The sequence below is a fragment of the Crotalus tigris genome, unplaced genomic scaffold (assembly GCF_016545835.1).
Source record: "Crotalus tigris isolate CLP2741 ecotype Arizona unplaced genomic scaffold, ASM1654583v1 scf7180000018553.2237530, whole genome shotgun sequence".
Lineage (NCBI taxonomy): Eukaryota > Metazoa > Chordata > Lepidosauria > Squamata > Viperidae > Crotalus > Crotalus tigris.
The window spans coordinates 1163423-1182839 of NW_024097074.1; the positions used below are offsets into that span (position 1 = coordinate 1163423).

At 41.6% G+C, this 19417-nt stretch overlaps 1 protein-coding gene across 1 annotated transcript in view; it reads right to left on the reverse strand.

Annotated features, from left to right (window-relative positions):
• COG5 (component of oligomeric golgi complex 5) overlaps nucleotides 1–19417 on the reverse strand; it is a 127248-nt gene that overhangs the window by 17579 nt on the left and 90252 nt on the right. Inside the window, exons 12-14 of the mRNA XM_039354473.1 lie at nucleotides 14350–14554; nucleotides 13309–13470; nucleotides 13038–13137 (exon numbers count right to left, since the gene is read on the reverse strand). Coding sequence (XP_039210407.1) covers nucleotides 13038–13137; nucleotides 13309–13470; nucleotides 14350–14554 — 467 coding nt within the window. The remainder of the gene's footprint in view (nucleotides 1–13037; nucleotides 13138–13308; nucleotides 13471–14349; nucleotides 14555–19417) is intronic.

A 19417-nucleotide genomic window follows, 5' to 3' on the forward strand; every position in this document is an offset into this window, starting at 1 on the left:
TCCTGCCTGAGCAGGGGGTTGGACTTGATGACCTCCAAGGTCCCTTCCAACATTATTATTATTATTATTATTATCGATCATCGCACAGTCAGCCAGATGTTCAGACTGGATTTGTCATTTTGTCTACCTATCGAGTCCTTACCCAGGACATGGGATAGGCAGATGTGGATGTTTGATGGTATTACAGATATCGTCGCAGGATGGAAGCAGTTCCTAATAAGGCTGCCTTTTGCAATTGACTAATAGCGAATTTGTCAATGCCAATGGTGTTCAAGTGGTGCTCCAGTTGTTTTGGGATTGCACCTAAGGAGCCTATTACTATTGGTACTACCCTTGCTTGCTTTTGCCACAGTCTTTCTATTTCTATTTGTAGGTCTTTGTATTTTGTTATCTTCTCCAGTTCTTTCTCTTCTATTCTGCTATCTCCAGGCACTGACACATCCACTATCCAGACTTTTTTGTCTTTCTTATCGACAATTGTTAAGTCTGGGGTGTTATGTTGCAAGTGATTGTCTGTTTGAATTCTGAAGTCCCAGAGCAGTTTAATTTTATCATTTTCTATGACTTTCTCTATTTTATGATCCCACCAGTTTTTGCTTACAGGCAAATGATATTTTTTGCAGATCTTCCAATGCACCATTGTTGCTACTTTGTCATGCCGCTGCTTGTAGTCAGTCTGTGCAATCTTCTTGCAACAGCTTACCAAGTGGTCCACTGTTTCTTCAGCTTCTTTGAATAGGCGGCACTTACTGTCTGTTGCTGTCTTCTCAATTTTGACTTTGTATGCATTTGTCCTTAAGGCTTGGTCTTGTGCAGCCAGAATTAGTCCCTCGGTCTCTTTCTTCAATTTTCCTGCTCTTAGCCATTGCCAGGTTTTATTTTTATCTGCTTTCCCAGCTATTTTTTTCATGTATCGGCCATCTAGTGCTTTGTCTTCCCATGCCTCTATTCTGTTCTTCATTTGGTCTTTCTTGAAGGCCAGTTTGGTCTCTCCAGTAGTTAGTAAGCCTTCCTGATATACTAATTTCAGTGCATCTTCATCATTGTTCTTCAGATATTCTTCCAAAGCCATTTTTTCTTCTTCAACCATCTGATGTACTTGTAGCATTCCACGCCCACCTATTTGCCTTGGTAGATAAAGTCTATCAATGTCACTGCGTGGATGAAGGGCATGATTCATTGTCATTATTTTTCTGGTCTGCCTATCCATTGCTTTTAGTTCTGCTTGAGTCCAGTCCACTATTCCAGCTGTGTACCTAATGACTGGGATTGCCCAGGTGTTGATTGCCTTTATGGTATTTCCTCCATTGAGTTTGGATTTTAAGATCTTCTTCACTCTCTTGATGTATTCACCTCTAATCTTTTTCTTGACTTCAGTGTGCTTGATGTTGTCAGCTTGAAGGATACCCAAGTATTTGTAGTACTCTTCCTCATCCAGACTCTTAATGTTATTTTCGTGGGGCATCTTGATTCCTTCAGTTTTCACTATTTTTCCTTGTTTGATAGTAAGTGTGGCACATTTGTCCAAGCCAAACTCCATTACAATATCTTGGCTATATATACGGACAGTGTTGAGCAGCGATTCTATTTCAGATGATGTTTTTCCATACAGCTTCAGATCATCCATATAAAGGAGGTGGGATAGTCTGGCAGATGTTTTTGATGTTTGATAGCCATGTCCTGAGTTATTCAGTATTGTTGACAGAGGAAACAGTGCAATAACAAATAGTAATGGTGATAATGAATCTCCTTGAAATATTCCTCTCTTGATATTAACCTCTCCCAGCCTCTCACCATTGATCTGCAACTGTGTCTTCCATTGTGCCATCGATCTTTGCACAAATTTTCTGATGTTTCTACTGACTCCTGTTATTTCTAGGCACTTTATTATCCAATCATGTGGCAGAGAGTCAAATGCCTTTTTGTAGTCAATCCATGCCACATTCAGGTTGGTCTTCCTTCTCTTGCAGTTTTCCAAGATCATTTTGTCTATTAGGAGTTGATCTTTTGTTCCTCTGCTATTGGGGCGGTTTCCTTTCTGCTCAGGTGGAAAGAGATTGTTTTCAACTAGATGCTGTTGTACTGCATCAGCTACCACACCAGTTAGTAATTTGAAAGTTGTTGGTAAGCAGGTAATTGGCCTGTAGTTACCTGGTGTTGCCCCTTTTGCTGGATTTTTCATTATTAGGTAGGTTTTCCCAGTTGTTAGCCACTTTTCAATTTCTCCTCCTTGTAGTATATTGTTGAACTGCTTGGCAATGAGTGGGTGTATAACAGTTAGATGTTTCAACCAAAACCCATGCAGTTCATCTTCACCTGGTGCTGACCAATTTTTGATTTTCTTTGCTCTTTTTTCTACCATTTTTGTTGTTATTACTAGTTCTTTCATTTCAACTTCTGTTTTATTTGCATCCACCTCTTTTAACCAAGCCGCATCCTTGTTGTATTTCTTTGGGTTATCCCATATCTGCTTCCAGAACTGCACTGTTTCTTCCTTGTCAGGTACTGACTGATTCCTTGCAGTTTCTCCATTGATGGATTGGTAGAAACGTTTCTGATTGGATTGAAATTGGAGGTTCTGCCTATAGTTTGCAATTCGAGCTTCATATCTACTGATTTTCCTGGCTATAGCTGTTATTTGTTGCTTTATTATTTCCAGTGCTTCCTTGATCTTCCTTGTTTCTAAGTGGTATTTCTTGATTAGGTATTCTTTGGTCTTCTTGTTCTTCAGCTTCTTTTCTTTCATCTGTTCTAGCTTGCTTGCATGTGATCTTAACTTGCTGATCTTATTTTCTAGTCTAACCTTCCATTTTTCTGGTGCACTGTTTGTTTGTTTTTCTTCTTTGTTGATTTTGCATCCCAGGTATTCTGTTATAACTGCAGCTGTGCTGTACATTAGTTGGTTTGTTTCTTGCAGTGAATTGGTGCTTATACTTGATATTGCAGTATTTGCATCTTTTAATGCTTGTGCTAGCTGTTTCTTTGGAACAAGCTTCAATGCAGGTAGCCTTATTCTGTTGTTTTTGTGCTGTTCTAGATGCTCAGTTATTCTTTGTTTCAATTCTTTTATTTCTTTAGTTAGAGGGTTTTGTTCTTCCTGAGGAGAGGTGCCTGGTTTCCAAATGAGAACAGTTGTATATCTCTGCTAGGATTCCTTCACTGCCAACTCCCCCTGGTTTGCCTCTACATTCTGAATTACTTCTGGTAAGGCTTTGATTTCTTTGCCCTGGGTAAACCTTTGCAGTTCGTCCAATTCTGTTTCTGTGAATACTTTATTTCGTGTTATAAATCGGCGTTGATCTGCTAGTCTCTGTTCTGTTATTTCTGATTCTGGATGTTGTTCTTTCCAGAACTGGTGCATTCGTTTTAGATATCCTCTTCTTGTTGGACTTGATCTGTAGTAACAGATCATTATTTCTTTGTTTTCCATCACTGTGTATCTGCGACGGGTAAACACCTTTTCTTCCAGTAGTTCTGCAGCTGCTGGCCCTGGTTGCTCAGCCAACAGTCCTGAGTCCTGTAACCCATTTTTCACCAGATATCCAGGAACTCCAATATCTAGTGCGGACCTTGTTAACCCGGGCGACGTCCAGCCGGTATGGCATTCTGAAATTTACGTCTCACCATATTTTTTATGGGAGAGACACTCTTTGTCTGACTCCTCTGATGAGACCTGTCCAGTATGGTTGAACCTCTGGCATAGCTCTCATCTTCCTCAGAGTACACAAGCCCCACAACCACGTCAAGGTAGTGCCTCACTGGGGGCTTATTATTATTATTATTATTATTATTATTATTATTATTATTATGGATCATCGCACAGTCAGCCAGATGTTCAGACTGGATTTGGCATTTTGTCTACCTATCGAGTCCTTACCCAGGACCTGGGATAGGCAGATGTGGATGTTGGATGGTATTACAGATATCGTTGCAGGATGGAAGCAGTTCCTAGTAAGGCCGCCTTTTGCAATTGACTGATGGCGAATTTGTCAATGCCGATGATGGTGTTCAAGTGGTGCTCCAGTTGTTTTGGGATTGCGCCCAAGGAGCCTATCACTATTGGTACTACCCTTGCTTGCCTTTGCCACAGTCTTTCTATTTCTATTTGTAGGTCTTTGTATTTTGTTATCTTCTCCAGTTCTTTCTCTTCTATTCTGCTATCTCCAGGCACTGCCACGTCCACTATCCAGACTTTTATTATTATTATTATTATTATTTGAGGTGATCTCAAAAACCTACACCAATCTTTCTTGAGAATTTGCAAACCATCTCATTTCTATACCGTTGTCAAGAAAATTACGTGGATGTGTCCACGCCACAACCAGGCATTGAATTCAACTCTGAGGAGTCTTTGCCTTTATTTGCAGAATCCTCAAATGCTCCTATCCCATTGAGATTCACGATCGTGTACCCTCACTCCTACAGTACATCTTGGAAAAGGTTCACGTATATTAATATAAAACGAAAGACCGATTAAGCGTGTTTTTTTTTTTTAAAAAAAAAATGTTACATTCTCTTTTCCATTAAGACAGATCTTGATCTGTTACAGACGAATAGAAAACAACAGCCGACGACACTGGCAGAAATAGTAAAGGGGGTTTTAACTTATAGTGTGGCAAGACCCAACTTTCTTTTCTTTTTCCTTATTTTTAGAGAGCATTCGAGGTTGCCAAGGTTCCATCCTTCATTTCTAGACAACTCCATTTTTCTGCGTTCCCGGTTCAACACATTTATCTGTGTGCAGCAGGTGGGCCTGTTAGTGTATTTCAATCCACCCACATGTGAAGCTCAGCAGAAATAGCATCAAAGTAAAAGAACATACAGTACTTATATTACCACTCACACTGTGATCTAACTGCAGGCATAACACAAAATGAAGCAGACTTTCTTTTTTTTTTTAAAAAAAGCACTGTATAATAATTTGTGGAACAATCGTTCATTGACAAAGAGGCTGGAATCGTTCCTTTAATCCATTTGCTGTCAAGATCCAAGAAATCGTTATAAGCCGTGCTTGCCGTTTTTGGAATATTATATAACAATTTTCTGATTAAAGGAGGCACAAGGTTTTCTGAAAAAAAAGCTTAGGTGTCATGAAAAGGAGGACCAGGGATGACACAATAGCAACGTTCAACGTTTGAGGGGCTGTCAGAAAGAAAATGGGGTCATCCTATCATCCAAAGCAACTGAGGGCAGGAGAAGAAGCAACGGATGGAAATTAATCAAGGAGAGAAGCAACCTAGAACTAAGGAGAACTTTCCTAATAGTGAGAACAGTCAGTCAGTGGAATGCCTTGCCTCAAAAAGTTGTGGGTGCTCCAACACTGGAGGTTTTTAAGAAGAGACTGGACAGCCATTTGTCTGAAATGGTCTAGGGTTTCCTGCCTGAGCAGGGGTTGGACTAGACGATCTCTGAAGTCCCTTCCAACTCGGTCGTTCTGGGTAGCTTCCTTTTTAGGATTCTTAGCCGGTGCAGCCAACTTCAATGCCAGCTATGTCAGAAATGATCTGCTTCCTGACCTGAGGACATTTGGTCATGCGGAAACACTTCCAACTACAAGAGTTGTGGTGGCGCGGTGGTTAGAATGCCGTGTTGCAGGCGAAGTCTGCCCTTTGCCAGCAGTTCGATCCTGACCGGCTCAAGATTGACTCAGCCTTCCATCCTTCCGAGGTCGGTAAAATGAGGACCCAGATTGTTGGGGGGGGGGCAACCTGCTGACTCTGTAAACTGCTTAAAGAGGGCCGTAAAGCCCTGTGAAGCAGTATATACCGTAAGAGCTATTGCTATTGCTACCCAACTACCTGTCCTGAGATAATCCAGTTAGATTAGTGGTTCTCCACCTGTGGGTCAGGACCCCATTTGGAGTCGAACGACCATTTCACGGGGGTCGCCAAACAACGCAGTCCGCCATTTTCCCCCCCTTTTCCTTAGCTGTGCTACTCCCTTTTATTCTATTGGCTTTTGAAAGCCAATAGAATAGACTCTCTTGAATAGTCCTCGACTTACGACCGGTTGGGGGTCGCGGCATTAAAAAGGTTGAGAACCACTGAATTAGATGAAGAATGAACGTGGGATATCGTCCCAGTAATGCTAGAATGAAAAAAAATCAATAGAAGGATGCTTTGGATCTGCTAAGCAAGATTTTAGGACAGTGGTTCTCAACCTTTTTAATGCCGCGACCCCCAACCGGTCGTACGTCGAGGACTACTCAACCGGTCGTAAGTCGAGGACTACTCAACTGGTGCAGCACCATTTGCAGAATGGGACTTTTGGCGGGCTCAGCAGGGCAGAGACAGCCTGGACAATTCCTATTGGCTTTTGAAAGCCAATGGAATTAGACTCTATTCAAGAGAGTCTATTCTGTTGGCTTTCAAAAGCCAATAGAATAAAAGGGAGTAGCACAGCTAAGGAAAAGGGGGGAAAAAAGGGCGGACTGCGTTGTTTGGCGACTCCCGTGAAATGGTCGTTCGACCCCAAATGAGGTCCCGATCCACAGGTTGAGAAACACTGTTTTAGGATGATTGGGTAGATTTTGTAAACAACTGCCGTAGGGGAGAACAGCCTATTCACCGAACCACTGCTGAATTTTGAGGTCCTTGGGACAAACCCCCCTATCTGCCATTCCACCATCAGAGGCTCCTTTGAGGAGAAGATTAAAAAAAAAAAAAGGGTGTCAGATGTTAACCGAGATAACAGCCAGGTGGGGTCCCATTATGGCCTGCCAAGACAGCTGCGCCAGTTTATTTAGCATCTTGGACTATTGCAAGGTGATGTGGCTTCAAATCGCACAGGAACCGCAAACCTGGAAAACTATTTCTCTCTTTATCGGCATGCCTTTCTCTTAAAATTCTGAACGGAAGATTCGCCGTAAATCAAAGGTCCCCAACCTTTGGGGCACCAAGGACTGGATCCGTGGAGAGAGGTTTTTCCACAGACCGAAGGGCTGCGTGGTTTTGTGTGTTGCCTGCATCCCGCGGATGGGGCTTTGCTTGTTTGCGCGGACCGGTTGCTGGCTTGCCGTGGCCCGATACCGGTCCACAGACCGGGGGGTGGAGAACCCTGTCGTAAAGTACTTATTGCATCAATCCTCACTATACACCAGTGTTTCTCAACCTTGACCATTTTAAGGCATGTGGACTTCAACTCCCAGAATTCCACAGCCAGCATTGCTGGCTGTGGAATTCTGGGAGTTGAAGTCCACATGCCTTAAAATGGTCAAGGTTGAGAAACACTGCTATACACGAAACCAGGGCTCTCCAATCTTGGCAACTTGAAGACTAGTGGACTTCAACTCCCAGAATTCCCCAGCCAGCATGGAGTTCTGGGAGTTGAAGTCCACAAGTCTTAAAGTCGCCAAGTTTGAAGAGCTCCCTGTCCTAAGCCATCGACCCAGGTTAGAGGAACATGCTGAATTTGCGTAACACCACACCATATTATGGCTTAAGGTGGTGGCCGGGTTTCCACAACACACACAAATCCCGATTTTCAGCTAGTCTGATGCGCTCGGCAAATTTAGTCATTACGTGAAAAGCAGGAAAACATTTTTTTTTTTTTTTTTTGGCTTTTGCAATGCTTTGCTGCAGATTAGCCATCTCATTACTGGGGCGACCGGTGCCAACTTCTCAATTATTTTCAGCAGCATATTGATTTTTTTTTTGATTTGTGCTTTTTTGCACAGCCTGACTCCCCCCCCCTACATCCAGCCAATTTTTTTTTTAAAATGGAGGACAGTTTTTTAAAAAAATCAAGACACAACCAACCGCACGTAGGTTTACAGTGTGTGTGTGTATATATATGTATATGTATGCATGTATGTATGGACAGGTAGTCCTCAACTTACAACAATTCATTTAGTGACCGTTCAAAGTTACAAAGGCATTGAAAAAAGTGACTTACGACCAGGTTTCACACTTACGACTGTTGGCAGCGTCCCCGCGGTCACGTGATCAAAATTCAGACGCGTGGAAACTGGTTCATGTTTATGATGGTTTCAGTGTCCTAGGGACGTGTGATCCCCTTTTGTGACCACAAGAGTTTTGGGCTCAATTGTGGTTGTAAGTCAGAATATATCTATATCTATATCTATATATCTATATCTATATACACACCATGTATATATATCGTGTGTATATATCTCATGTATATATATATATCTTGTGTATATATATTATGTGTATGTATATATATATATATATATATATATATATATATACACACACACACACACACACACACAGATGTGTGTATATGTGTATACAGCTATGTGTGTGTATGTCTGTTTGTGTATATATAGATAGACCTACGATGCGCTCAGTGATCATTAACAACCACTAGGCTATAAGAACGAGCGTCTCCAGTTTCTAGCTGATATTTTGATAACGTCAGCAGTTGCTGATGAAAGCTCAGTATGGAATAAAGTTTTTCATGTTCTGGAGTTCAGCGTTTTAGCAGTTTTTTTAAAGGGTTTCAAATGGATATACCTGGAACTCGAATTTTTAGAACAATTATGGATATATATATATCCATATATTAGGGCGGGGTGTATGTATATGGATTTTCATTTGTATACATATATGGATTCGTATATGTATGACAAAATGGGTGATGTTATAGGAAATCAAGCACGACTGTTAACAACAAGCAAACAACAATATCCAATAATGATTACAATAAACAACCATTTCTTTTAGCTGACAACAACCAGCTCTTGCCTTCAAGAATTATTTGTAGTAATAATAATAACAACAATAACAATAATAATAAAGTTGGAAGGGACCTTGGAGGTCATCAAGTCCAACCCCCTGCTCAGGCAGGAAACCCTATACCATTCCAGACAAATGACTGTCCAGTTTCTTCTTAAAAACTTCCAGTGTTGGAGCATTCACAGCTTCTGGAGGCAGGTTGTTCCACTGGTTAATTGTTCTAACTGTCAGGAAGTTTCTCCTTAGTTCTAGGTTGCTTCTCTCCTTGAATAGTTTCCATCCGTTGCTTCTTGTCCGGCCTTTGGAGAATAGCTTGACTCCCTCTTCTTTGGGGCAGCCCCTGAGATATTGGAACACTGCTATCATGTCCCCCCTTGTCCTTCTCTTCATTAAGCTAGACATACCCAGTTCCAGCAACCGTTCTTCATATGCTTTAGCCTCCAGTCCCCTGATCATCTTTGTTGCTCTTCTCTGCACTCTTTCTAGAGTCTCAACATCTTTTTATTGGATTTACATTCCACTTTTCTTCCAGGGAGGGGCAGTTTGGTCTAGTGGTTAAAGGCACCAGACTAGACGTTGGGAGCCTAGTCCTGCCTTAACCGGGACCACCAGCTGGGTGCTTCTGTCCTTCCCTTTCGGCTCTAGGGAGAGTCAAGGACAAATAGTTCTGAAAACGTTGCCAAGAAAACTATCTGGGATTTGTCCAAGCAACAGCTCGGAGTCAAGAACGACTTGCAGGAACAAATATATACGGATGGCGCGTATAGCCACGCTGGACACGTGGCCACGGAAAATGTCTTCAGCCAACTCTGGCTCCTTTGGCCAACAAATGGGGATGAGCACCCTCTGGAGGGGGGGGGGACACCTTCACCTAGTTAATTTCAGAGAAAACTCTGGCTTTTTTAGCGGGCGTTTTATTTATTTATTACTTTTTTTTTTTTTTTTTGCAATCGTTTGACGTCGCCCTCGGCAATTTTTCTCTCTTTCTTTCCGGGTTTAGGATCCGAATGTCACCGTGAGCTTCTTCTCTTGGAGAGGAAGGTAGTCTGTTTATTTCAACGTTCGTTGAAGAGTTTCAGACCGGCAAACAGGAATCAAGAGTGATGGACAGAAGGAGGAGGAGGAGAGGGAGGGAGAAAACAGGTCTCTCCTAGCAACTGGGAGTGATGGAGATAAGGGAGGGAAGTGTTTGCATTTTTGATAAGCTGTCCTCTGAAACAGGTCCAGCTCTCCAGAGTTTGAAAAGGACTGGCATCGCATGCTTCAGCGGTCCTTTCTGGTCTAGTAAGGCAGCGGTGGTGTCAGAGAACAGAATAGCAGGGACCCTGGAGGTCATCTAGTCCAGCCCCCCGCTCAAGCAGGAGACCCGATACCATTTCAGACCATTTCTGAATGGGATAAAACCAAGATAAGAGTCCAACGTGCCCATCGACTGATTTCTTGAAAAGCTATGAGGACTAACCCAGACTCTACAGCAGTGGTTCTCAACCTTTTTAACGCCGCGACCCCCAACCGGTCGTAAGTCGAGGACTACTCAACCGGTCGCAAGTCGAGGACTACTCAACTGGTGCAGCACCGTTTGCAGAATGGGACTTTTGGCGGGCTCAGCAGGGCAGAGACAGCCTGGACCATTCCTACTGGCTTTTGAAAGCCAATAGAATTAGACTCTATTCAAGAGAGTCTATTCTATTGGCTTTCAAAAGCCAATAGAATAAAAGGGAGTAGCACAGCTAAGGAAAAGGGGAAAAAATGGCGGACTGCGTTGTTTGGCGACCCCCGTGAAATGGTCGTTCGACCCCAAATGGGGTCCCGACCCACAGGTTGAGAACCACTGCTCTACAGACTCCTTGAGAGGCGTACAAGATAAAGGGCAGTAGAAGCCATCAATATAGCGAACGGGATGAGTGGGAGACCGAATCATGTGGACTAGTGTTTCTCAACCTTGGCAACTTGAACATGTCTAGTTTAATGACGAGAAGGACGAGGGGGGAACATGATAGCAGTGTTCCAATATCTCAGGGGCTGCCCCAAAGAAGAGGGAGTCAAGCTCTTCTCCAAAGCCCCTGAAGGCAGGACAAGAAGCAACGGATGGAAACTAACCAAGGAGAGAAGCAACCTAGAACTAAGGAGAAACTTCATGACAGTGAGAACAATTAACCAGTGGAACGACTTGCTTCCAGAAGTTGTGAATGCTCCAACACTGGAAGTTTTTATGAAGAGATTGGATAACCATTTGTATGAAAAGGTGTAGGGTTTCCTGCCTAAGCAGGGGGTTGGACTAGAAGACCTCCAAGGTCCCTTCCAACTCTGTCATTCTATTCTATTCTATTCTATTCTATTCTATTCTATTCTATTCTATTCTATTCTATTCTTGTCTAGTCTATATTTCTATTCTATTCTATTCTGTTCTATTCTTGTCTTGTCTAGTCTATATTTCTATTCTATTCTATTCTATATTCCAATATCTATTCTATTCTATTCTATTCTATTCTATTCTATTCTATTCTATTCTATTCTGTTCTGTTCTGTTCTGTTCTGTTCTGTTCTAGTCTTGTCCAGTCTATATTTCTATTCTATTCTATTCTATTCTATTCTATTCTATTCTATTCTATTCTATTCTATTCTATTCTATTCTATTCTATTCTATTCTATTCTATCCTATCCTATCCTATCCTATCCTATCCTCCAAGACCATCCCCAACAACACTGAGCAAGCCAGCCAATAGAATATAACCTAAGAGCGAACCTCGCTCCTTACTAGCACTGATGATGTTACCTAGTTGGGTAATGAAACGTCTGCAAGTAAACAAGCAAGCTCAGAGAGCACCAAGGACCTCTCAAAATGACTACCTTAGGTTTAGACAGCCCTGGACCGGACCATCTGGACTCTTTGCGTTTTGGGATACCAGTTTCTTTCTCTCTGACCAGCTGTCTGAACTTGTCAGTTGCAGAGAGGTTTATAATCAGATTAAGGGCCACATGTCCATCCCAGTTCTTGGGCAATCTTGATGAAAGGCAGGCCCACTTGTGGTTTACCAGGCTAAAGAGAAATTGGTTTGCAGCTCTAAAATATGATAGCGATATACAATTTCATTTTTCTCGGAGCCTGTTATTGGTTTCAGCTGGGCTAAGATTCCTACTTTTTTTTTTCAGGTTTCAGGATAATTAACCCTCCTATGTTTTTTGCTTAAAGAAAATTGTGAGATGTCAAACACCTTATAAAAGACTGAGAACAATTCCCTGCAGGAATCACCAGCGAAATCCCGAAGCCGTCTCCATTTCAACAACGTGTGTGTGTGTGTGTGTGTGTGTGTGTGTGTGTGTGTGTGGTCTTTCCACAATTGCAATTCATTGGTCACTTTTAATCATCCCCTCAAGTCAAATTGCTATTTGTAGCAATGATCATGGGGAAGAAATGGAGGTAGTGACAGATTTTATTTTTCTGGGCTCCAAGATCACCTCAGATGGGGACTGCAGCCAAGAAATTAAAAGACGCTTGCTCCTGGGGAGGAAAGCTATGGCAAATCTAGACAGCGTACTAAAAAGCAGAGACATCACCCTGCCAACAAAAGTGCGTATAGTCCAGGCCATGGTTTGCCCAGTTGCAATGTATGGCTGTGAAAGTTGGACCATAAGAAAGGCTGAGCGCCAAAGAATGGAGGCCTTTGAACTATGGTACTGGAGAAGACTCCTGCGAGTCCCCTGGACTGCAAGGCGATCAAACCGGTCAGTCCTGGAGGAGATCAACCCCGACTGCTCTTTAGAAGGCCAGATCCTGAAGTTGAAACTCAAGGACTTTGGCCACCTAAGGAGAAGGAAGAACTCCCTGGAGAAGAGCCTGATGCTGGGAAAGATGGAGGGCAAGAGAAGAAGGGGACGACAGAGAATGAGGTGGCTGGATGGAGTCCCTGAAGCAGCAGGCGTGAGCTTCAATGGACTCCAGAAAATGGTAGAGGACAGGAAGACCTGGAGGAGCGTTGTCCATGGGGTCGCGATGGGTCAGACACGACTTTGCAATTAACAACAACAACAACAACACCAAGCAATGATCCCATCCCATCAATTTTCAGTCTTGAAAAAGACAAATAAAGTAGTCCTCAATGTACGACCACAATTGAGGGCAATTGTTAATTTAGTTTTAATTCAGCTGCGACTGTCATAAATATAAGCATCTGAATTTTGATCACGTGACCGTGGGGACTAAGTCATTAAGTGTGAAAAACAGTCACTTTTTCCGGTGCCATGGCAACTTTGAATGGCCACTAAACAAATGGTTGTTAAGTCAAGGACTAATTGTACGTGAAAATAGTTTAATTCAAAAAAAAAAAAATTACTTACAAGTTGTTCAGACTTTACGCCAAATAACTGGATGGTCTTTGCCACGTTTTTGGATACCGCAAAGCTGAGGTTTACATCCACCGCTGCCACATTCAGTTCACTAGAAAATAAAAGTATATAACAGGATGCAAAAGGAGATTAAGAAATGTAATAATGCAACCGTGGAAGAAATCTCCGTTCCAAAATTGTGATTAAAAAGGAAGAAGGGGAAGTAAAAAAAAAAAAAAATCACATCATGCGTTGTGCACCGAGGTTTATTACCAACGCTTACCTTGCAATGATTTTGATAATGCTGTCGAGTTCGTCGGCCGATGGGGGGTTGCGACCTCCGGGAGGGAATACAAGGTTGATGGGATCAAAGAGCCGCGACAGGGATTTTGACAGATAGGCAGCTTCGTAAGGTTGCAAAGAACTTTTTAGTGCTTTTTCTGGGCTAGAAAGAGGGAGCAATTAACAAAGACAAAAATATTTATTTTCATTTTGCAATGAAGACAAAGGGTTTCTCCAATAGGATCTTTTCATCTTTGGCATGATACAATCTTTTGTATCATGGTGACCAAAACTAGACACACTATTCCAAGTGTGGTCTTACCAGTGCTGTATATACTGGTACTAACACAATATTCCTGTATCAAATTAGTAACTCAAAAACCCCAGTACAGTGGTTCTCAACCTGTGGGTCGGGACCCCATTTGGGGTCGAACGACCATTTCACGGGGGTCGCCAAACAAGGCTGTCCACCATTTTTCCCCCCTTTTCTTTGGACACGCCCCTGGCACCCAGTGATGTATAAGTGGTTGGGGGTCACCACAACATGGGGAACTGTATTATGGGGTCGCGGCATTAGAAAGGTTGAGAACCACTGCCCCAGTAAGTGTATTCGTGTTCTACATCAAGAGACACTGATCAAACCTAAATATGTCTCAACTTAAAATAACATTTTCTAAACACACTAAGCATGCCTGTCTCCAAATATCCATGTTTTGAGACTATCTTCCAGGGCAGAAATGTTGCCTTATGACAGTTTACTAAACTACAATATGAGAACTGATCGAGAATTTTGTGTATAAAAAAATAAACCCCAACCTTCTTAACAAACCAATCCCAACACACACTAATCTTCAATCTGCTTCTATTCAAACCAGTAAATTCTAATGACTCAATGGCAATAGATTCACTGCTTTTGTTAACAGCAAAGCCAATTTCTATTTATAAATATCACGCTGCGCTACAGAAAACAGCCTAATTTGTTTGCAAGGAGTTTGAAGTCTGAAATGGTCTGTGGTCTAATTACAGACAGAAGTGCTCATACTCATAATCTTGTTTCTTCTGCATGAATATGTCCTGTTCATCGTCATCTATTTGTGGAAGTTCCGATAAGGACTCGGGGCCGCCATTCGTTATAACGTTTCTTTGAATATTTTCACTGTATTGTTGAAGACGCTTCCAGAAATCATTGTACAGCCTCAGTAATTTAGGATATTCGCCTTCGAAAGCTTGCTTCAAAAACATGGAAGCTGAAAGATGGGGGGAAAAAAAGACCACGCAGACATTACTTAAAGCAAGCCTTATCAGCTCGTGGGATGCTTAGAACTTCGGTGCTACAATATTTAAAATCAACAATACACGTCAAACCTACAAAACGACTCTGGCTACAGCCATCTTTCTTCATTTTTCGGCTTGCCACAGCTGTGGGCGGAGGGAAAATACGTTCTTCTAGTTCAGTCATAACAATAACTTTCCTGTGGGAACCAAGGTCAAATTGCTCAAGTGTTTGATGGGCTAGAACTACCGCCAAAGGTGTTAATTGGGGATTGTGATTTATGACACACCAAAGGGGTGGGAAGTTTAACTTTTACTTTGTAACCTTTGGGGGGGGGACTTCCAGTCTTGATTTCAGCTATGTTTGTGCTGATATTATGTAGCCATTAAAATTGTTCTCTGAGGAAAGCAATTGTGACTGGGTTTTACAAGTTTTCGCCAAACCTAGCATTGCCGATTTTCGGCAAAACTGATCCATAGTGAATCATGGCTTCACTTGACAACGGCAGTTGTATAGAACGGAATGGAGCAGAACAGAACAGAATAGAATAGAATGGAATAAAATAGAATAAACAAGAGAATGGAATGAAATGGAACGGAACAGAACAGAACAAAGAATGGAACGGAATGGAATGGAATAGAGAATGGAATGGAATGGAACGGAACAGAACAGAACATAGAATATGGAATATGGAATGGAATGGAATGGAATGGAATAGAATAGAATAGAACAGAACAGAACAGAATATACAATATAATAGAATGGAATGGAATAGAAGAGAATATAGAATGTAGAGTAGAGTAGAGTAGAGTAGAATAGAATAGAACAGAACATAGAATAGAATAGAATAGAATAGAATAGAATAGAATAGAATAGAATAGAATAGAATAGAATAGAATAGAATGGAATGGAAGAGAATATAGAATATAGAGTAGAGTAGAGTAGAGTAGAGTAGAGTAGAATAGAATAGAATAGGAGTGGAATGGAATGGAATGGAATAGAATAGAATAGAATAGAATAGAATAGAATAGAATAGAATAGAATAGAATAGAATAGAAAATATGGACTGGACTGAAATAGAATAGAATAGAATAGAATAGAATAGAATAGAATAGAATAGAATAGAATAGAAAATATGGACTGGACTGGAATAGAATAGAATAGCAAATATGGACTGGACTGAAATAGAATAGAATAGAATAGAATAGAATAGAATAGAATAGAATAGAATAGAATAGAATAGAATAGAATAGAATAGAATAGAATAGGGGATGGAATAGGGAACGGAGCAGAACAGAACAGAATACAAACTTTATTGTCATTTATATGTACACTAATCAGCATACATTCAAATGAAATTTCGCTGCATTCAGCTCTCAAAAAAATGCCATTATGCATGTACCTCCATCCACCCCCCCACACACACATATATGACACAGAGAAACATCACAGTTTCTAGTTCGAATGTATACATATACAGGGTGAGAAAAACAAATCTTGCGAATTTACCAGACAGGTGGCATAGGGAACAAAGCTGTTGCAGAATCGGGTAGTCCTGCTGGAAACTGTCCGAAACCCCCTCGCAGAGGGGAGCAACAGAAGCAGACCCTGAGGTGGGCGTGCAGGGTATCTAACAATGCTTTGAGCTCTAAGCACATAGCGCTTATATGCTCATAACTCAAGGACTTCGTGGACGTTTAGAAAAGCAATTTCCACAACCCCAGACAAGCCTTCTGTAGAAATATTTTACTCTGGAGAAAATTCTGTACCTTACCTTCACAGTGGCCATAAAAGCCCGCAATATCCAGAGGAATTCCTGCTGTGACTTGTTATTTGCTTTTATGTCCCTATTCTAGTCTAATAAAACACATGAGTCACACTCTGGATGCCCTCATAACCCAACTTTTTTCTCTGCTTTATATTTTCAGTGTCAAGTGGCTTCTTTCTGCAATGAGAACCCAGGCTTGAAAAAGTGAAAGATGATTTAATTGCTAGCATTAACAATTGGAAGCTTGGACGAACAATACCTTGTCCTGGTTATTCTTACTGCTAGATGAGGTAAGTTACGCAAGAGATCTGTTTTCATCCGATTCAATTCAAAAATGCCCCAGAAATATATATATATATATATATATATATATATATATATATATATATATTTCGCCACTGAGTGATTTCTTTAGACATTCATCGCTTCCTCAATAATATCCAGAAGTACATACAGTATTTTGAATGGACATAGCTAATTTGTTAAATTCTACAGGTTTGTTTTGATAATTTTGCAATCTCTCTCTCTCTCTCTCTCTCTCTCTCTCTCTCTCTCTCTCTCTCTCTCCTTATGTACCTACCTACCTTCCTATTTATCTATATCTATCTATCTGTCTGTCTGTCTGTCTGTCTATCTATCTACTTATCTACTTACCTACTTATCTATCTATCTATCTATCTATCTATCTATCTATCTATCTATCTATCTATCTATCTATCTATCTATCTATCTATCTTTTGCTTTAATCATTGGGAACATCAAGGATTTTGAACCAAATCCTTTAGAACAGTGGTTCTCAACCTGTGGGTCGGGACCCCATTTGGGGTCGAACGACCATTTCACGGGGGTCGCCAAACAACGCAGTCCACCATTTTTTCCCCCTTTTCCTTAGCTATGCTACTCCCTTGTATTCTGTTGGCTTTTGAAAGCCAATAGAATAGACTCTCTTGAATAGAGTCTAATTCTATTGGCTTTCCAAAGCCAATAGGAATGGTCCAGGCTGTCTCTGCCCTGCTGAGCCCGCCAAAAGTCCCATTCTGCAAACGGTGCTGCACCAGTTGAGTAGTCCTCAACTTATGACCGGTTGAGTAGTCCTTGACTTACGAACGGTTGGGGGTCGCGGCATTAAAAAGGTTGAGAACCACTGCTTTAGAAGTTGTAGCGTTAACCCACAAAGACTTTAGAATAAGCAAAATATAAAAATGTAACGCATCTCGCACAAAATATTCTTACAACAGGCACAGGAAGTTGCAGATAATAAACCAGCTTTGAAAATATTAGAGAGCCACTTCCAATGCAGATACATTAATGCATTTTTTTTTTGGGTGGGGTCCATGGTACTCTCTGAGCTTGGTGGTGTTCTTGCAGATGCTTCAGTGCTAGCACTGATGATGTTACCTAGCTGGGTCATGAAACGTCTGCAAGAAAACCACCATTTTCAAGACCATTTCCACTAACACTGACAGGGCAAGCCCCTAGAGTATAAACAGAGAGCAAACCCCATTCCTTATTAGCACTGATGATATTACCTAGCTGGGTAATAAAACATCTGCAAGAAAACCATCAAACTCAGAGAGCACCAAGGACCCCCACAGTCCTCCTCCTCCTCCTCCTCCTCTCCCTTCTAAGACTGATGATGTTACCTAGTTGGGTCACGAGACGTCTGCAAGAAAACCCCCAAGCTCAGAGGACCCCTCATTTCAACCCTGAGCTGCAAATATTCGCTTCTATTGGCATTTTTTTTCTTTTCTGTTATTTTTCTAACAAGAGTCACGCTTGGGGAAGATGATTACTAATAAGTCGCAGCGCATAATTGGCAGTTCTTTTTCTCTCAGTCTTTCTCTCTCTACTCCTATTGCCATTTTCCTGTTAGCATTGTCCTCGTAGTAAAAATACAGGAAGCTCTTGACTTACAACACGGTTCATTTAGTGACCGAAGTTACAACAGGACTGAAAAAAAGTGACTTATGATCGTTTTTCACACTGATGACCGTTGCAGCATTCTGGTGGTCATGTGATCAAAATTCAGATGCTTTGAGAACTGGTTCATATTTATGACAGTCGCAGTGTCCTGGGATCCTACGATCACCTTTTTTTCTGGTAAGCAAAGTCCACAAAGATTCGCTTAACAAGGATGTTACTAACCGTGTATTCTGCTCTGGGAAGCAAGGGGGGGAGGTTTGAGGGTGGGTGGGTGGGTGAGTGGGTGGGTAATGATAATATAGTCATGGCAAATGCTTGGGCATTTCCCCTATGCTGCGTTCATGTGTGTGAGAGGGATGAGAGGGGAGGAAGGAGTAGGGAGGAAGTAGGATGGTTAGAGGAGAAGGGGGGGGGGAAGAGAGTAGGAGGGGAGGAGAGAAAGAGGAGGGAAGTAGGGAAGGTTTAGAGAGGGTGGACGCAGCCTGGGGGGAATGGGCAGGCGGTACCAATGGTTAGGAATTTATTTTATTTTGTATGAATAAATGGAAAATAAAAACTTTTTAATAATAAAAAAAGGATGTTACTATCTTAACAACTGCAGCGAGAAAGGTCGTAAAATGGAGCAAAACTCACTTAACAAATGTTTCACTTAACAACGGAAATTTGGGGCTCAAATGCGGTCATAAGTCATACGTACGTAGACAGAGATTCAAGAGAGAGTGAGGAAAAACTAGGGAGGCAAATGCAGCTCCTGTAATTCTTTCTTACTCTCCACCAGAAGTGGCTACAGATATTTTCTTCCGTGTAACGAAGGGCTGCGTGCTTCTACTTTTCCCTTGTGTTGCATCTGCATGTGTTTGTGTATACGTGTGTGCAATGAACATCCATAGCTGCACACCCTCTCCTCTGGATCATACGACGAGAGACGAGAAGAGCTTAGGATGGTGCAATCATCAGCTTTTTGATCCACTGCCCAACTGCCTCTCCTATAGAAATTACACAGATTTTTTTTTTTTAAAAAAAACAATGTTTTTCTCTGCCTCAAGCCAGATGGGGCCTATTTTAAAAAACCCTTTTTTTCCTGTAGTTTCTTCTTCCAGAACCCATTTGGTCCCCTTCTGTTCAGTTTTCAGAGAATTATCCTGC